This window comes from Prionailurus bengalensis, chromosome B2 (genome assembly GCF_016509475.1).
Source record: "Prionailurus bengalensis isolate Pbe53 chromosome B2, Fcat_Pben_1.1_paternal_pri, whole genome shotgun sequence".
NCBI classification, from domain to species: Eukaryota; Metazoa; Chordata; class Mammalia; order Carnivora; family Felidae; genus Prionailurus; species Prionailurus bengalensis.
This window is the reverse complement of record NC_057349.1, coordinates 33,658,347-33,676,403: the sequence shown is the minus strand read 5'-3', so window position 1 is coordinate 33,676,403 and position 18,057 is coordinate 33,658,347. Positions and strand designations below refer to the sequence as shown.

At 56.0% G+C, this 18,057-nt stretch overlaps 2 protein-coding genes across 6 annotated transcripts in view; both read left to right on the top strand.

Moving 5' to 3' along the window:
• Positions 1–472: 472 nt before the first annotated feature.
• Positions 473–13,822, top strand: TULP1 (TUB like protein 1). Of its 5 annotated transcripts, none has more exons than XM_043592949.1 (15): positions 473–574; positions 692–737; positions 1,236–1,365; positions 1,597–1,752; positions 2,380–2,535; positions 3,241–3,342; positions 3,417–3,536; positions 3,812–3,918; positions 7,163–7,168; positions 7,270–7,440; positions 7,635–7,747; positions 9,050–9,164; positions 9,241–9,339; positions 11,439–11,610; positions 13,239–13,822. In XM_043592949.1, the coding sequence occupies exons 1-15, from the start codon at positions 528–530 to the stop codon at positions 13,370–13,372; spliced, it is 1,674 nt and encodes a 557-aa protein (XP_043448884.1). In that variant the 5' UTR covers positions 473–527; the 3' UTR covers positions 13,373–13,822. The 5 variants fall into 5 exon arrangements, with proteins under 5 accessions (XP_043448884.1, XP_043448882.1, XP_043448885.1 ...); XM_043592947.1 differs by having other exon boundaries at positions 1,233–1,365; XM_043592950.1 differs by lacking the exon at positions 7,163–7,168 and having other exon boundaries at positions 1,233–1,365.
• The window catches only part of TEAD3 (TEA domain transcription factor 3), a 25,807-nt gene continuing 21,517 nt past the window's right edge, over positions 13,768–18,057 (top strand). Inside the window, exons 1-2 of the mRNA XM_043593155.1 lie at positions 13,768–13,888; positions 14,634–14,840. Of these exons, the coding sequence (XP_043449090.1) occupies positions 13,768–13,888; positions 14,634–14,840 (328 nt within the window). The remainder of the gene's footprint in view (positions 13,889–14,633; positions 14,841–18,057) is intronic.

Sequence of the window (18,057 nt, the reverse complement as noted above, 5' to 3'; positions counted from 1 at the left end):
AACTTTTAAAAAAGCATGTTCCCTATCTGTAAAAAAAAAAAATTAAGTGTACACCCACGATTAGGCATATTTCTCAGTAAAGTACTGTATATACACAGCCTTCTGTTGATCCATATATATTAACTATTAGTAAATCCTAGTGCTTATTTTTTATGAAAAATAAAGATAAATACAGGATCTGGTCTAAGATTTTCTTCCACACCCCACTGTCCCCCAGCGAATTACAAATCAGCACCTCTAACCCAAAGCTGGGTGAGGGGAGGGTGGTGCTGGCACCGTGATGGCATCTTCCAGGCTGCAGGGTGGTCTGAGAAGGACTTGGGAGTTCGGACTCCTCCCTCAGTGGGCTGGGATTGGTGGTGGAGGGGTTCGTGGGCAGGAGCACCTCCCACAGTGCTGCCACCCCCTTGAGCCAGCGGGAGGTGGGGTGAAGTTGAGCCTGGATTAGCCGGGGAGGAGGGGGGCACTGGGAGGCTCCTAGAGCTGCACGGTGGCCAGAGAAGGGGGTGTGGATAGGCGAATGCACCATGCCGCTGCAGGACGACACCCTCCGAGAGGTGTGGGCCTCGGACAGGTCCGGAAGTGCCCCCCCCAACCTCAACCTACCTGAACCCTGGGGGGCCCAGGTGGAGGGGCTGGGGAAGGGCAGGAAAAGGGGAGGAAGACAGTCTGATTCCTTTGCTACCCTCAGCGGACATGAGGAGGAAGGCTCGGATATCCAGCAGCGCCCCAAGCAGGTATGTCGCCCCTGCTTGGAAAGGAGGCAGGGAGAGCCCCCCACTCTCCACCCGCGCCTCAACTGTCTGTAAACCTCCTCAGGGTAGGGGATCTGGGAGTGAGACGCATTCCCCTTCAGCAGCGTCTGGAGGTTGCCTTCCTGTAGGGGTGTGTGTGTGTGTGTGTGTGTGTGTCTTCGAGGAAAGGGATGTTTGGGGGCATGGGATGTCTGGAGGTTGCCTTCCTGTAGGGTGTGTGTGTGTGTGTGTGTGTCTTCGAGGAAAGGGATGTTTGGGGGCATGGGATGTCCAGGGGAGGAATTGGGCCTTGGGGCCTTTGGGGGTGGCCATGGTGCACGGGAGGGGTCATGGTTCTCCACCCCAAGAAGGAGGCTGCTGTTCCCCTCCCGATAATCCGCGGTTATTTCTGGCGGCTCAAGAGATTAGAGGGTCATGGTCAGCCCTCAGAGCCGCCCCCCTCTTTCTTTCCTCTCCCTCCTCCTGACCCCCACTCAGCAGCGACCCGCCAAGGGGCAGAAGTTGAGGAAGAAAAGGACGGAAGCCCCCGAGTCCCCCTGCCCCGAGGGATCCAAGCCCCGGAGGAAACCTGGAGGCGGGCGGGGGGCCGAGCCCGGGGGTGCCCCCAAGGGTGAGGGACGCGGGAAGGCTGCGGCCGGTCCTGGAGCCTCGAGGGGGTGCAGAGGAAGGGAAATGGAGGGGTGGGAGCCGGCCGGAGTAGAAGTGCGTGGGGGCCGGGCGGGCGATGAATGAAAGCCGGGGAAGATCCCCACGGCGAGGAGCCGGAGGGGGCAGCGGCCAGGGCTCCGGCGCCGTCGGAGGAGGGGGTCTGGCCCTGCCTGACCCCGGCCTCTCGGCTCAGCCGGGCGGAGGGGGAAGCCGCGGGAGGAGCCCGCCCCGCAGCCGCCCGAGGCCCGGACGCCGCAGACGGTCTACACCAAGTTCCTCAGAGACCCCGAGGCCAAACGCGACCCGCGGGAAACCTTCCTGGTAGCGCGAGCCCGGGACGCAGTAGACGGTGAGAGGCCGGCGGGAAGGTTGGGAGGGGGGCGCTGGAGAGAAGGAGCCAAGTGGCTGGACAAGAACAGCGAGAGAGAGGCGGAAAACTCGGGGAAACAGCCTCCCCTTCTCTGGCCTTCTCTTTGAGCCAGAAAACAAAACAAAACAAAGAAAACCCTTTATTTCCGGATGGGGAAACGGAGGCACGGAGGGGTTGAGAGTTTTGTCTTCAACTACAGCTAGGGGCCAGAGGTAGCCCAGATGCGTCTGGCTGGAAGGTCAGAAACAGACAAGGACAGGGAGCAGCGAAGTAGGAGAAACCGTGAGAAACAGCCCAGGTGCGGTCACTGGGGGCAGAGTAGGGCCAAACTGGAAGACAGGCAGGAATGTGTGAGGAGGTGAGAGTCCCAGAGAGAGAGAGAGGAGAAGGTGCTACAGACAAGGGCATCCCCCCAGAACAGGATTGCCTAGCCCCTAGCATTCCCCCCAACTCCAGCTCACTCCCCCAAGCAGCCTGAGGTCACTCCCTCCTGTTCCAGGAGAGCCTCCCGCCTCTGGCTCTCATTTCCCAGGAATCTGGAGGGGACTGAGCCCCCAGCTAATGGGACACATCCCAGCCCCCATTATGAGGAGTTTCTGCCTACAGAGGATGAGGAGGAAGAAGAGGAAGACCATGAAGAGGAAGAGGAAGAGGAGGAGGAGGAAAAGAAAGAGAAAACCCCTCTGCCTCCCAAGAAGCCTCCTAAAGAGAAGACTTCCGCAGGCATCAAGGAGAGGAGGGCCAAGGCCCAGGGTCAGAAGGGTGAGTGTTGAGGGTAAGAAGGGAGCACACAGACGTGTAAAACTAGCCCTGTCCTTCAGCGGCTTGGGGGCCTCGTCGATACGCCAGAGTTCACACATCAAGAAGTTACCCAGCGCCTGGACACGAGAGTTTCTCTCCCTGGTGGTGTCGTCCCCCTGATGGTCCTTAAGTGCATAGCCTGCCTGGGGGCTCTGTGAGCCAGGGAGGGCAGAGGATTTTAGTTTTCGTTGTGATTTTTCAGCTTTTAAAAAAACTCAATATGAATTATTGTTATAATTTCCATAAAAGCATCAAAGTGGTTACTGTAAAAATCAGTCAATGAATAAATGCTGTGATGGCTCTCTGGCCTGGGCACCTCACCCTACAGGTACCCCAGTCTGGTTTAAAGGTGGACAGGTAGCTGGCACCTTGGGCCCCTGTGGGAGAGGGAGAGAGTGCTCTCTGTATCACCTGCCAGAGGGGGTTTTCTGGGGATGGCATGGGAGCTGGGTTTCATTCATTCATTCATTCATTCATTCATTCATTCATGTATTCTGTAACACCAATAAGCTCCTGGTGTTTGTCCAGCCCTTTATGGACACAGGATTAAAACTTGATGAGCAGAAGACAGACTCTGGGCCCTTGTCAGGCCATGATGAGTGGGTTGGAAGGTGGCCTTCAGCCCCAACAGGCTCTTCTTTGTCTAACCCCTACCTCCATTTCCAGGGGACCTGGGAAGCCCTGTCCCCCCATCCAAACCTCTTCGAATGAAGAAGAAGGAGGTACCAGCAGGGGAGGGGACCAAGATGAGAAAGACAAAGAAGAAAGGTGAGACTAGCCTCTGGAGGAACAGGGGACTCCGGGTGTGGTGGAGGGTGACTCCTTCACATCCACACGCACAGGGTCTGGGGAGGCTGACAAGGACACCTCAATGAGCCCGACCAGAGTGACAAAGAAGAGCCCAGCAGCCATGTTTCTGGTGGGGGAAGATGGCCCCGCTGAGAAAGCTCGGAAGAAGAAAGGTGGGTGGCAGTGGCCTCCGGTATCAGGACATCTAGAGGCAGTCCTGGGGGTCCTGGAGTCAGAAGACTTGGGAGGCATCTTGACCTGCCCACGTTAATAGCTGTGACTATTAAGGCAGGTATTGTAGCCTTTCTGAGGCCCCCATAATAGTAATGTGGGATGATTCTCTTGTGGTTGTGGGGAGGGTCCAAGTGAGACATGGGTGTTAGATGTACTTTGCAAACCATGAAGTGCTCTGCAGGGTAAGGGGTTAACAGGCCCGTTCCACGCCCAGGCACTCCCAAAGGCTCAGAAGAGGAGAGGAAGGAGGAAGAGGAAGAGGAGGAAGAAGTGACAAAGAACAGCAATCAGAAAGGCAAAGCGAAAGGAAAAGGCAAAAAGGTTGGGGCCCAGAGGGGAAGGGGACTGATGTCCTCAGGGAGCAGTGGCAGGGGCCTGGGTTTGGGGGACTGGAGTGTGGAACCTCGTTGGGGGGCTGGGGCCATGAAGTCACTTGGGTTAGAATCATGACTCCCTCTCTGATGACAGGCTAGGAGGACAAAGGGCACCAGGCTTGTGAGAAAAGAAAAGGCTGTTGTGGGGTCACCATGCTGGGATTGGTGCCCTGGGGGCCTGATGTTATCTGGGCTCTAAGCCCTCCCCTCCGCAGCCTAACATCAGACATGGTCAGAGAGGCTCACACAGCCCCAATATGAAGAGACCCCATTTTCTTGTTCTTTTTAATTTTTTTAAATGTTTTATTTTATTTTTGAGAGAGAGAGCACGAGCAGGGGAGGGGCAGAGAGAGAGGAAAACACAGAATCTGAGGCAGGTTCCAGGCTCCAAACTGTCAGCACAGAGGCCGATGCAGGGCTTGAACTCACAAACCGTGAGATTGTGACCCAAACTGAAGTTGGACACAACCAACCGAGCCCCCCAGGTTCCCTGAGACACTCATTTTCTGTACCCGGGAGGTAGAACTCACAGGCAGACAGGGACACGTGTACTCACCCTTGGGCGCACTGGCCGGCTGTAGGAGTTGCAAGAATATTTGCATGCTACTGCTCTAAGTTCTCCAAGTGCTTTCTGCTACCCCACCCCGGACCACCCACCCTTCCAGCAACTGAAGGGTTAACAGTGGCTGACAGGGGCCTCCTGCGCCCTCCCCCAGGCCCACCAGCATCCATTCTGACCGGGCGTTCTCCATGAGCAGAACAGGTTGTTAACAGTTTGAATATTCCTCTTCCTCACAAATAGGACTCAGGCACCGACATGCACAGGCGGGACCAAGCAGGAGAGAGAGGGCCAGTTGGAGAAAGAAAGCGATGGAAGTCTTTGAGAAATTGGTTTCCACAAGCAGAGAGATCACCATGAGGGCAGGGCTGGGGGCTTGGCCATGTGGGCTTATGAGTCTGTTCAAGAGCGGTCGGGTCTTGGGGGACCTGATTCACATGGGCCCACATCACCAGGTACCGATATATAGACTGCAAGGCCAGTTTATTATCTCCCACGGGGAATATAACCACGGCACAGCCTTCAGTACAGTAGGCTCTAGAAATTGACAGCTGTGGAAATGTTTGAATAAGCTCTGGCTTTCTCCACATCACATTCCAAACATAGTCTTGTGTTTCCAAAGTTTCTTCTGGAGCAGCCCGGAGTGGAGAAGATGTTCAAGGGGCCGCAGGCTAAGGGCCTGCTCGCTGCCACCAGCCTCACCTCACACACAGTCCCAACCTGCCCTCAGCAAAAACAGCCAACCACAGCGTATCGGGGATTCCCAGTGACTCTCACGTAGCACACACCCGGGCTGGCCGTCCCTTGTCCCCCCGTCTTGTGAGGGATATAGCACATGAGGGCAGACGGCACCAGGTTTGTGAGAAACAGAAGGGCAGCTGCGGGGCCGCCAGGCCAGGCCAGGCCAGGCCAGCCTACGTTGTAATGCAACCAAACTGCTCTGAGGAGTTTTTCCCTGAGCAAAATAAGCTTATTTATTCATTCATTGTCTTACCTCTGTATTGCTGTGTAGCCAACCACCCCAAAACTTAGTGCCTCAAAACAACAAACATTTATTTTCTTCATTCCGTAAGTCAGGAATGTAGGAATGGCTTAGCGAGGCACGTACTTCTGGCTCGGGGGTCTCCTGAGATTGCAGTCAAGATGTCAGCTGGGTCTGCAGTCACTCTGAAAGCTTGACTGGAAATAAAGAATCCACTTCTAGAATGGTTCACTGTCATGATTGTTGGCTGGGGCCCTCTCCATAGGGCTGCCTGACTGTTCTCATGACAATGGCAGCCAACTTCTCTCAGGGCTCAAGAGTGGCCCAAGAGGGGCGCCTGGGTGGCTCAGCCGGTTAAGCGGCCGACTTCGGCTCAGGCCATGATCTCGAGCTCCGTGAGTTGTCAACTCCGTGAGTTGTCTCTGTGCTGACAGCTCAGAGCCTGGAGCCTGCTTCAGATTCTGTGTCTCCCTCTCTCTGCCCCTCCCCTGTTCATGCTCTGTCTCTCCCTCTCTCAAAAATAAATAAATGTTAAAAGAAAAAAAAAAATTAAAAAAAAAAAAAAGAGTGGCCCAAGAGAGACAGCAAGGAGAAGGCACGATATCTTTCATGACCTAGCCTTAGACTAATCACTTAGAAGTGACCCATCACTTCTGCTATATTCCATCGGTCAGAAACACCGACCCTGATACAGTGTGGAAGGGGACTACACAAGGGTGTAAATACCAGGAGGCAAGGACCACTGGGGCTCGTCTTGAAGGCTGGCTACCACATTCACTGAATATTTACTACACAGTATAATAATACCAGTAGCTAATACTACGGTAACACTATGTGCTTAGAACATAGCAATTCATACCTTCGGCCTCACCTCAGTTCACCCCTTGACATCGTGTCCACTGAAGGAAGGTCTTTCTAAGGCCCTGGCTCTCACAGGAGGCTGCACAGCATTTAAAGCCTAGTTACACTTCTTACTAGCTATATGAACTTGGGCAAGTTGCTTAGCCTCTTTGAGCCTCAGCTCCTTCATCAGTAAAATTGGACAACTACTTCAGTAGTTACTGAGAAGGGAATTAAACCATGTAACATGTGGAAGATCCTTAGAACTATGCCTGGCACATTGGTAGGCTTTATAGGAGTGTTTGTTTAATGTATCAATTAAGTAAGGTCTGTCCCGGGTGTCCAGCCCCAACTTATGCATTTCTCAGATGGAAACACCGAGTCACAGTTAAACTGGGTAAAGAGTTGGGGCGCCTGAGCGGCTCAGTTGGTTAAGCGTCCAGCTTTGGCTCAGGTCATGATCTCGCAGTTCGTGAGTTCGAACCCTGCATCGGGCGGCGTGCTGATGGCTCAGAGCCTGGAGCCTGCTTCGGATTCTGTTTCCCTCTCTCTGCCCCTCCCCTGCTCACACACTCTCTCTCTCTCTCAAAAATAAACATTAAAAACAAATTAAAAAGGAAACTGGGTAAAGAGTTAGTGGTGGAACCAGGATTTGAATCCAAGCTGTCTGGTTCCAGAGCCCAGGCTCTTAACCACAAGCTAAGCAAAAAAGAAAGCGCCAAGCTCCCCAGAGCCTCGTATCGTGGGCTGCTGAGCCGCTGGGGAAGTGTGAGGGGCCCAGCCCACTGTAGCTGTTCTCTTCCCACACAGAAAGCGGTGAGTTGTCCGGCCCACCCTGCCTGTGTCCCAGCTCCGGGGACCTGCTGAGGGCAGAGGAGCTAGTGCTGTAGGCTGATACATGCTGTGCCCCCACCCAGAAGGAGGAGAGAGCCCCATCTCCACCCGTGGAAGTGGATGAACCCCGGGAGTTTGTGCTTCGGCCTGCCCCTCAGGGCCGGACAGTTCGCTGCAAGCTGACCCGGGACAAGAAGGGCATGGATCGGGGCCTGTATCCCTCCTACTTCCTGCACCTGGACACAGAGAAGAAGGTGGGTAGGGGAGAGGCGGCAGGGGAGAGAGAGGGCAGGGGGCAGGACCCAGGCTGAGGGTGGAGCTAGAGCCAAATGGGGGGGGGGGAGTGGTGGATACAGGACAAATAGGCCTTCTCTCTCCCCCCACCCTTCTCTTTCCTTCACCCATCTTCGCCTCCCATCCTCTGTCACCTGTCTCCCCCTGTCCCCAGGTGTTCCTCTTGGCTGGCAGGAAGCGGAAACGTAGCAAGACGGCCAATTACCTCATCTCCAGCGACCCTACCAATCTGTCTCGAGGAGGGGAGAATTTCATTGGGAAGCTGAGGTAGGGCTGGGAGGCCCGGGACCGCAAGAACGCCATGGCGGGTCACTTTCGTCTCCCTGTGCCCGGCAGTGTCCACCACACTGGACCCTCTGGAAACGTCCCCTGACCCAGGGGTTCCCACACTTTAAATGTGTACAGATCACTTGGAAGTGTCGTTAAAATGGCTCAGTGGGTCTGGGTTTGGGGCAAGATTCTTCACTTTTCTTTTTCTTTTTGAGAGAGACAGAGACAGAATGTGAGTGGGTTGGGGCAGAGAGAGAGGGAGACACAGAATCGGAAGCGGGCTCCAGGCTCCGAGCTGTCAGCACGGAGCCTGACGTGGGGCTCGAACCCACAAACTGCGAGATCATGACCTGAGCTGAAGTCGGACACTCAACCGACTGAGCCACCCAGGCACCACTTTTTTTTTTAATGTAGATTCTTCACCTTTTTTTTTTTACGTTTATTTATTTATTTTGTGAGAGAAAGAGAGGGCAAGTGGGGGGGGGGGGGCGGACAGAGAGCATCTCAAGCAGCCTCTGCGCTGTCAGCAGAGCCCGATGTGAGGCTCAGTTGCAAGAACCCTGAGATCAAGAGTTGGATGCTTAACCGACTGAGCCACCCAGGTGCCCCTCTTCATTTCTAATAAGCATCCAGGTGATGCCCATGCTACTTGACCCTGTACCTCACTTGGAATAGGTCATAAGGTCCATGAGGGCAATGCCCATGCCTGTCTTGTTCATGGTTGAATTCCTAGCACCTGGCACATAGTAGCTACTCAATAAACATTTACTAAGTGAATGAAAAAACAAATATCTGGCACCTACCCTGTGCTGTGTCTCCCCATATATCTCCTCTAATCTGCATTGCAAATCTGAGAGGTAAGGGGAAGGTGAATCCCTGAGTCAGGCCTTATTTCTTTTATTTATGTGTTAATAAACACATACAGTCTACCTATGTGTCAGGCATAGTTCTAATTTCCAAATATTAATCCATTTAATCCTTTTATTGGCCAAATGAGGAAAATACTGTTATTATGCCCATTTTACAGAGGGGGAAGTTGAGGCTCAGAGTTTAGCTTGCCTAGGGTCACACAGTAAGAGATGGATTTGAGATCTGAAGGCTGCCCAGTGTCCTTCCAGATCCAGCTTTAAAGAAGATCTCATGAGGGAAGCGTGGGGCAGAGGACATGAATTGCTCTGTCCTACGACACCTATACCCTTGACACAGGAAGCTCTCCGAATTGCCTGGCTGGGAGGAAGGGTCTTGGAGGAGGGGTACAGAATCCCCTCAGCCCTGCCCCCAGCTCCACCCTGCTTGCAGGTCCAATCTCCTGGGCAACCGCTTCACCGTCTTTGACAACGGGCAGAACCCGCACCGCGGAGGAGGCAGCACTGATGTGGGGCGCCTTCGGCAGGAGCTGGCAGCTGTGATCTATGTGAGAACTCGGCCTGGGCCCCCTGGCAGCACCCTCCCCTTTGCAGGGGCCGACCTAACAGGTGTGTCCCTCCCAGGAAACCAACGTGTTGGGCTTCCGAGGTCCCCGGCGCATGACGGTCATCATCCCAGGCATGAATACGGAGAACGAGAGGGTCCCCATCCGGCCGCGAAATGTGAGCCCAGCACCTCCCTGACACCTCTCCCTGAGGGTCCTACTCCCATGTGACCCACCCATGACCCACTCCTGGGGAGCTGGGGGGGGTGGGGGCTCAGCTTGCCCACACCCAACTTCCGGAGCACACTCATCACCCTGTGTCACAAATTCATTCTGGAAACTTGTGGAATGAATTCAGGGGTTTCGTCATTGAATTCACAGAAGCAAATGCAATGAGGACTTTTTTTCCAGTTTACCCCAGACCATCCATTCATATATTCATTCAACACATGTATATTGAGTGCTGAGGATTATTCTAGGAAACTGGAAGATGTCAGTGAATAAAACAAAGATCTGACCTCATGAAGCCGGCATTCTAGTGGAGGAGACGGACAGTAGACAATAATTGTGATAAGCAAAAAAATTGTATAGTACGTTAGAAGGCGATAAGTGGTATGGGAAAAAAAAGAAAACATCAAACAGGAGAAGAGAGATGTGCGTGCGTGTTCCATATTAAATACAGTGGTCAGAGTAGGCCTCACTGAGAAGGTGACATTTAAGCAAAGACCTGAAGGAGGTGAGGGAGCAAGCCTGTGGATATCTAGGGAAAGAGCATCCAGGCAGTGGGAAGAGCCAGTGCAAAGGCCCTGAGGCAGAGTGGTGCCTGGTGGGTTTGAGGTGAGAGGTGAGAGTGAGGGGTAGATTGGACCTGTACAACTGGTTTCTACCCCTGGGAGAAACAGGAAGCCACAGCAGGGTTCTCAGGAGTGACATGGTTTGACTTTTATTTTAAAAAGCAAAGGTTGCTTGTTTGTGTGTGTGTGTGTGTGTGTGTGTGTGTGTGTGTGTGTGTGAGGGAGAGGGTAAGATGGAGAGATGTCCTGGGGGGAGGTGGCCTCCTTAGGTGTCAGTCCCTTGCTCCGCTGCCTTAGCACTGCAAGTCAGTGAGCCCAAGGTTTCACAGACAGGCGGACTGGCATGCTCCATGCTCTTAGTCAAGTCACTTTACTCATTTACAATGAAAAATCACAGCCACCAGCTGATCATGCATCCTTCCCTGCTGGAAAGTCACACCATATTGAGAGGGCGGGCCAACCCATGGGGCACGAGGCATGTAGGGTCCCACAGTTACTCCTGCCATGCCTGGAACAAACACACAAATGCTCCAGAGGCAGTGCGTCCTGAGCATGTTTGGGCTTCGTAAGAACCACCCTGTGCTGCTTTAGGTAACTCTTTTCCGTTTCACAATTCATTCATTCTATGATCATTCATTAAAGCCAGGCACCGAGGATCCAAAATCAACACAACAGTTACCATCAGAACCATGATATTTACTGAGCATTTACTCTGTGCCAGGAACTGATCTGAATAACATTCCATGCACTATTAACTTATTTAATCCTCACAATACTCTGTTGTGAGGGAAACTGAGGCACAGGGACATTAAACTATTATACCCGCCCTTAGAGTATCTAATGTTGTCCATTAGAGTACAGTGGGAGAAACCATAAAAGCAAGGTGTCACGGAGACTCACAGCTAAATATCTAAATCAGACATGGGGTCAGGAAGGCTTCGGGGAGGACATGATCTTGAGGGGACTCACTCTAAGCCATGAATGTGACTCAGGAAACTCGGGAAAGAAATATTTCAAGAGCACTATCATATAGACACCATTCCTTCCTTCAAGAAACTCTCTTCCAGGACATCTTAACTGTTTACCTGTCTCCTCAAGCGCAACTGTGAGCTCCTTGTGGGTCCCAGAATGTCTGGTTCATCCTTGTAATCAGGTACCAGCATGTGGCCATTCCTAAGACCCCTTGGGTATCCACAGCCCAGAGAACCTTCTGTGTGCCCGATGCTACTTTCCATTTTCCAACCCTCCGCTTTGGCATCCCACAGCAAAACCCCGTTCTCACAGATGTAGCCCATGCCCACAAGGACACCACAGAGACCAAAGGTGCTCTCAAGGATCCCCTGAACGGATGTTGATATCCAGGCTGCACGCTAACACAGACACGCAAAGGCGTGCTCAGGTTCCTAGGCCCCTTCCCCTCGGTCCCGAGATACCTCGGCCCCCTCTAACCGCCCTCTTCCTAATTCTCCCCCTGGCACCCCAGACCAGCGATGGGTTGCTGGTGCGCTGGCAAAACAAGACACTGGAGAGCCTCATCGAGCTGCACAACAAGCCCCCCGTCTGGAATGAAGACAGCGGCTCCTACACCCTCAACTTCCAAGGCCGAGTCACACAGGCCTCCGTCAAGAACTTCCAGATTGTTCACGCCGATGACCGTGAGTGTCGGAGGGCCCGAGCCACCACCTCCAGAATCCCAACCCTCACTGAGGCCCTTTCCCCACCATCCCTCTTACGTGCACGCTTGCGTGCCGTCACTCTCTCGCTGCACACCGCCACCCCCCCCCCCCCAGGCTGTCCTTTATTGCTGGAGCCAGAACAACCAGGAAGGTTACTCCCTCCTGCAGGGGCATTGACACCATGCTCCCGGGAGCCTCAGATATTCCAAGCAGGTGTCTTGGGGCTCATTGTTCCAGGCCTTCTTTCTAGCATTGACCAGAGCCTGGGGTAGATACTGGGATACCCTGGGTAAGAAAAACTGTGTTGAAGGGAGAATTAATCTGCTGGAGTTTGAAAACCACTGATAGCGCAACGTCTATGTGGTCAAAGATGGTGCTGAGGCTCAGAGAGGGCAGCGCCTTCCCCAAAGGCAGCAACTCCAGGAGGTTCCACTGGCCATCGAAATTTATTTCAAAAACACTTGCACAGTGCTTTCCAGGTGCTAGGCACTGTTCTCTGGACTTTACAGATACTGAATCATTAAATCTTTTCAATAACCCTGTGAGGAAGGTATTTTTGTCGCTATTTGGCAGATGAGAAAACTGAGGCACAGAGAGGTTAAGTAACTTCCCCAAGGTCATAAAGCAATTAAGAGGTAGAGCTGGCTTGAGAACGCAGGTGGTCTGGCTCCAGAGCCCCAGCTCCTAACCCCTTCAGGATGGCTGCCTTGTAGGGGTAGGGAATATTAATCAAGCATTTCTGAATGCCTACTCTATTGTCCTCTCTCAAGTAAGGTCAAAGGCCTGGCCTCGAGGAATTAGGGAAAAAAGATATGCCCAGAAAACACAATTAAGTACAAATGTCCCTGTTACAAGCCTGGGGGAGAAGTTCCCACTAGGGTTAAGGAAGTTTGGGGATGGAAAGATATTCTCCCAAGGGACACCAAGGTTCCCAGGATTGGCTACCATTGAGCAACTTCTCCATCCCCCACTCCATCCTAGGGATGGTTCCCCAGTGTCACCTGTCCCAAGGCCTTGGAAAATTGCTCTCCAGATCACATTTCTGGTGGAGCCTGGTCTGCAGAGATCAGGGGTATTTTTAGCAACTTCCTGTCTCTATGGATGCTGGGGGAGGTGTTGGGACTAGGGTTGGGAACCTGGACCAGATATGGGATGGGGTTGAGTGGAGCCACTGGATAAGGAAGGATTCAGGGGGCTAGTTAAGAGATAGAGCCTGGCAGTCTAAGATGGGACTTGGTGTCTGGGGATGGGAAGAAGGAATGAGGCCAGAGACAATGGAAAGAAAAGGATTCTAGGCTTGGGGAAGTGTGACAGGTTCCTATATTTAAGTGCCTGTCATACACATAGCCCTAGGTGGCAGAAGATAAGGCAGGGTCCCTGCCCTCCGGGGCTTACAGTCAGTCAGAAGTCTGGTAAACCGGCAGGTGGGACTGGTTGGGCCAGATAAGAAGGGGTGGATGGGTGGAGGGGTGAATACTTGAGAGGGTGGCTGAGGATTAGTGTTCCAATACAAGGGAGGGGAACTGTTCCCAGTGTTGAGGGGGCTGTCTGCCAGGAATGGGAACCCAGGAGGTCGTGGGCCACCCCACCCCTGTCTGTGTCCACAGCCGACTACATTGTACTGCAGTTCGGCCGCGTGGCCGAGGACGCCTTCACCCTAGACTACCGGTACCCGCTGTGCGCCCTGCAGGCCTTCGCCATCGCCCTCTCCAGTTTCGATGGGAAGCTGGCCTGCGAATGACCCCAGCAGACCCCAGCGCCCTCCAAGGGTGGGGGAAAGGATTCAGTGGAGGGTTGCAGTGTCTATTCACCAAAGCCCCCACTGAAGACTCCTCTCTTGTCGGGGGCTGACCCCTCACTGTCTCTGAGTGACCTCCATCCACTCTCCAGCCTGGCACAGGCCGAGGCAGGGGAGGAGCTCAGACGGCGGTCCGACAGAGATGAAGAACATCTGGAGTTGGGAGCCACACATCTGGTCGCGGAGCTAGCCTGCGCCGCTTCACCAGCCGCCCCCCTTCCCCGCCCCGCGCCCCAGTCACTTCCTGTCCAGGAGCAGTAGTCAGTGTTGTTTTAACCCCCTCCGGGATCGTACTAGGGCTCCGCGGAGTGGGGCGGGTTCCGAGGAGGGGGTAGGTGATGGGGGACGAAGACCGGGTACCCACGTCCCCAATAAAGCCGCGTCCCAGGCCCAGCGAGCAGTGGTTCTTCAGCGCGTGCCGAGAATTGGGCGGCGGGAGGGGTCCGGAGCGCGGGAGAGGTCCGGAGGGCGGGCTGGAGGCCTCCCTCCCCACACCCCCACCCCGCTCCCGCCCAGGCCCGGGGCACTCCCGCGTCCCCTCCCCCGCGCCCAGCGCCGGTCCTACCGAAACTCGGCGGGCTCGTAGTGTCGAGACGCCCCCCGCGGGGGCCCCGGGCCGAGAGGGAGGGCCCCGGAGGTCCGGGAAGAGGGGGAAAGGGAGAAATTCGAGAAACAAGCCTCTCGGGGAGAACCAGACAAACCGGGTCCGGGTATGGAGGGCGCAGTCGCCAGGGCGGGGCGGGGTCTGGGGCCCCGGGAATTGGGGGCGGGCTCTCGGGCCGGAGAGGGCGCTCCGCCTCGGCAGCTCCGGACTCGTGGGGGGGGGGGGTGGGGTGCGGGTAGGGAGCCCTGAGGCCCGTGCGCTTCGGCCCCCCGGGGCTCCTCGTGACGCGGCACCCCGACGGGAGTCCAGCCGGCTAGGCGGGAGCTCCGCCCTCGGCCCCGCCCAGCCCCGAGCCCCAAATTGCGGCGGGGTCCTGGGGAGGTGGGGTAAGGCCCGGCGTGCAGGGAGAAGTTGGGAGCGTGGCACTGGCAGGCGGGAAGCGAAGCGCCTAGGCGCGGGAAGGCCGGGAACAGCCACAGGTCGCGAAGCCATGGGGTGGGCAGCCCGAGCGCCGACTGGGGGCGGCCCCGCGCGGCCCGGCCCCGCCCCTCCCGGTCGGTGCCCGCCCCCCTGCGCGCCCCGCCCCCTCCTTCCCCGCAGCCCCCACCCCCCGCCCCGGCTCCTCAACACAAACTTTCCGTCCCGCTCGCTCCCTCCTCCGCGCCCGGCGCCTCCCGCTCCGGCCCGGCTCATTCCGCACATTCCGGCCAGCCCCCTCCCCAAGACCCCCCTTCCCCGGCCCCCCTCTCAGCTTTTTCGGGCCCGGCGGAGCGGCCCGGCCGGAGCGCCCCCCCGAGCTCGGACCAGGTAAGCCGGGAGGACGCCGGGAAGAGGCCGTACTGGGAGAGGTGGTTTGGTTGGCTGGTTCTGGATTGGGGGGGCACTCGCGGGGGGCTAGATCCCCGAGCTATTGTCCAGCTTGAGCCTGAGCCCCGGATCTGGGTGCCGGGAAGTTTAGAGGGAAGGGGGGGAAAAGCTCTCCGGGAAGCCCCGCCCACCCCTCCCACCCCTACCCCCTCCCCCCGCGACCCGGACGAGTTGGTTGGGGGAGGTCGGGGAACCGGGAGATTGTCTCCGGTGCCTTCGTCTGTCCCACCGTCCGAGTATGGGGTGCCGAGGCAGGGGTCTTGGGGGCGCACGGTTCGGGGGCCCTGCCACTGGGGAGCTCGTACCCAGGACTCCCAGTCCCGGGCCCCGCCGCCCTTTGGACTCCCGGCTCGCGCTCTCTCCGAGCCCGCCCGGCTCCAGCTCCACGCAGGCCTCGGGCCCGGCCTCCCGGCGTCCAGGCCGGCTCCTGCGCGCGGTGCCTGTGGCTGCGCTGGATTGTGGAGGGTGACTGGGAGCAGAGCCGCGCGCCCTGGGCGTGTGCCCCCTGAGAGGCAGGGGCTTAAGCTCCGTCCAGTTCTGCCCCAGTGGGTGGGGGTTCGGAGTTCCAGACCAGGGCTCTAAGAGCCTGGCTCCAAAGGGGGCTGGTTTTGGGGCCTTATTTTCGCTACACTTCCTCAGAGCCTTGTTTAGACTTTAGAGGGTTTGAAGGAGGTTTGTTCTCCCCCCTCCCTCCCTCCCCACCACCATTGTCTGTCATGCCCTTTACTCCTGCCTGGGGAGGAAAGGTCAGGAGTGCCTGTCTGCATTTAGTTTTCAGCTAGCCAGGCCCCGGGAAAGTGTCATTGAGACCCCACTCTGTCACCTTTTTGGGAGAGAGGCCCTGATCCAGGGCTCAGAGATTCTTTCTGGACAAGAGAGAATGAGGCCTTGAGGGAGGGCTTCTCAGGGGGCACCTCCCTCTGTGCTTTCTCTCTCTCCAGGTAGAGGCAGAACCAGGTCAGGCCTGGACTTGTAGTCCAGGAAAGCAGGGGATGGGGGTAGGGACTGGACACAGCTCTAGGGGCTGGTGCCCATGGCGGCTCTGTGTATCCCATCTCTTGTGGCTGGTTCTGTGTAAACATGTTCCACCCCAGTGCAGGGGGCGAGGACACCTCCTTGGTTAGCATGATTGGGGACAACCTGGGACAAGGAGAATATCCAAAGACCCCAAAAGTTGGAGATGTGGGAGAATTATGTTCTCCTCCCTTCCAGATTCTTGTAGCTCCTTTTCCAAGAACTGCCCCCCCCCCCCGCCACCAGGAGGGTGTCACTTCAGGACATGGTTCTATGGTCTTCTGGATCCCTGCTCGCCCTGTGGGTAGGGGATGGACAGATGTATCTTCTAGGAATAGGCTGTCAGGTGAGGGTGACTTCAGGGGCCCTGATGCCCCCTCTTCAGGGAGAGGTTAAGAACCAATTGGATTCTCAACCTCATGAGCCTTTCTCCCACCCCCCTAAGGGAGGGAACAATAATTAATGCTAATTAGCGTATTTGGACTGGGGAATGGCTCAGTGGGATGGTCAATGATTGGCAGGACAGAGCTGTGTGTGTGTGTGTGTGTGTGTGTGTGTGTGTGTGTGTGTGTCTGCATCCTGGTCTGTGCTCCCACCCTCACCCTCAGGTTTGTAGACCCTGTGCATTCTGCCAGTTGAGGAAATATTAAAACGAGAAGGGGATATCTCAAAGAGAAGGTCAAGGAACTAGAGATCTGGTCCCAGCCGGGCTTTTAACCACCTGTGTCATCTGGGCCCTCAGTTTCCCTGCTCAGAATAAATGACTTCTCAGGTCCCTTATCTTTGAGCGCCTTCCAGAGTCCCAGCCTCCTAGTCAGCTGGCCTGCCTTCTCCTTCCATTATGGAACGTGAACCTGGTGAGGTCTGGAGAGGTGAGTGGGTGATCCAGTGGCCTAAGGAAGAAGGTGAGGACAAACCAGGGGGTGACTGAGGAGTATGTAAACCAGGGGAGTACGGCTGAAAGGGTTGCAGGCAGCAGACAGCAAGGGACAGGGAAGCCAGGCAGAGCTGAGGAAACTTGTCCTCTGAAGTGGCCCTGGGGTCTGGCAAGGCTGGCCAGGGTGAATTGTGTTGAGAGGTCACTTGGATGGCCTGCCCCTCAGCCAGATTCCTGGACCCCACTAGGGGCTCGGGGCAGAAGCTGGAAGGGAACAGAAGCTACCAGTACCCCCTACCTCCTCACTTACGAAGGGATGAGGAGCTGAAGAGTCCACCCACAGTGAGGAGAGGGGAAGGGATCTGGGGTGCCAGACCCCAAGGAGCCAGGGAGCCATGAGGGCTATTAATGCTGCAGCTTAAGAGCTGTGGAGGAAGCTAGGAGGTCACAGCCTCTTCTTCCCACGTGGGGGCTGCAGAAGCTGTGGGGTTGGAGGGGTGGTCTTGAGGAACCAGGTCTCCATGGGCCTGTGGGGCAGCCCTGGGGCCATGGCGGGAACTTCTGTGGTCAGAGGTCAGCAGATCACATTCAGGCCTGTCCTCAAGGCCTTGCCCTGGCCTCACCTCTCTCCTGGGGTTGTGCCAGCCTAGGCTCGTCTGCAGGAGGTGTGCTGCCCCTCAGAGGAGGACCCGAGAGGGGAAAGGACTTCTCTGCCTGTCCTCTAAGGGTCCCGCAGAAGGCCGGAGGCCAGAGAATCCTGTCAGGCCCCGGGTCTCCCTAAAGCCTCAGCCCTTGAGGTTTCCTAGAGTGCTGATTGTTTCCTGTGCTCCCTGCCAGTCCCAAAAGGACAGGAAGTGATAGAGGGAAATGAGAGTGCAGCCATGTGTGACGCTGGACGTGTGTGACAGAGAGGCTGAGTGGGACATTCTGTGTGGGTGACGCTGCGTGTGCGGGGGGTGTGCGCGTGACAGAACCGGCTAAAACCAGCTTGCGTGACCGCATGTGAGGCTGCACTTGTATGCGAGGGAAGCCTTATGTGACATTGCCCGTGACTTTGTAACACTCGTGTGAGTGACCGACACCGTGTGTATGTGGGAGCCACCATGAACGACGGGCTCAGCGTGTGTGTGAAAGAAAGCCGTGCACGCGGTCTCTGTGTGTGAGTGGCCATCATGGGGGACGTGTTTTATGGAAGACCCAACCATGTGAGCCTCTGTCTGACACCGGATGGGATCCTGATGCTCGGAATACATGAGGGACGCTGCG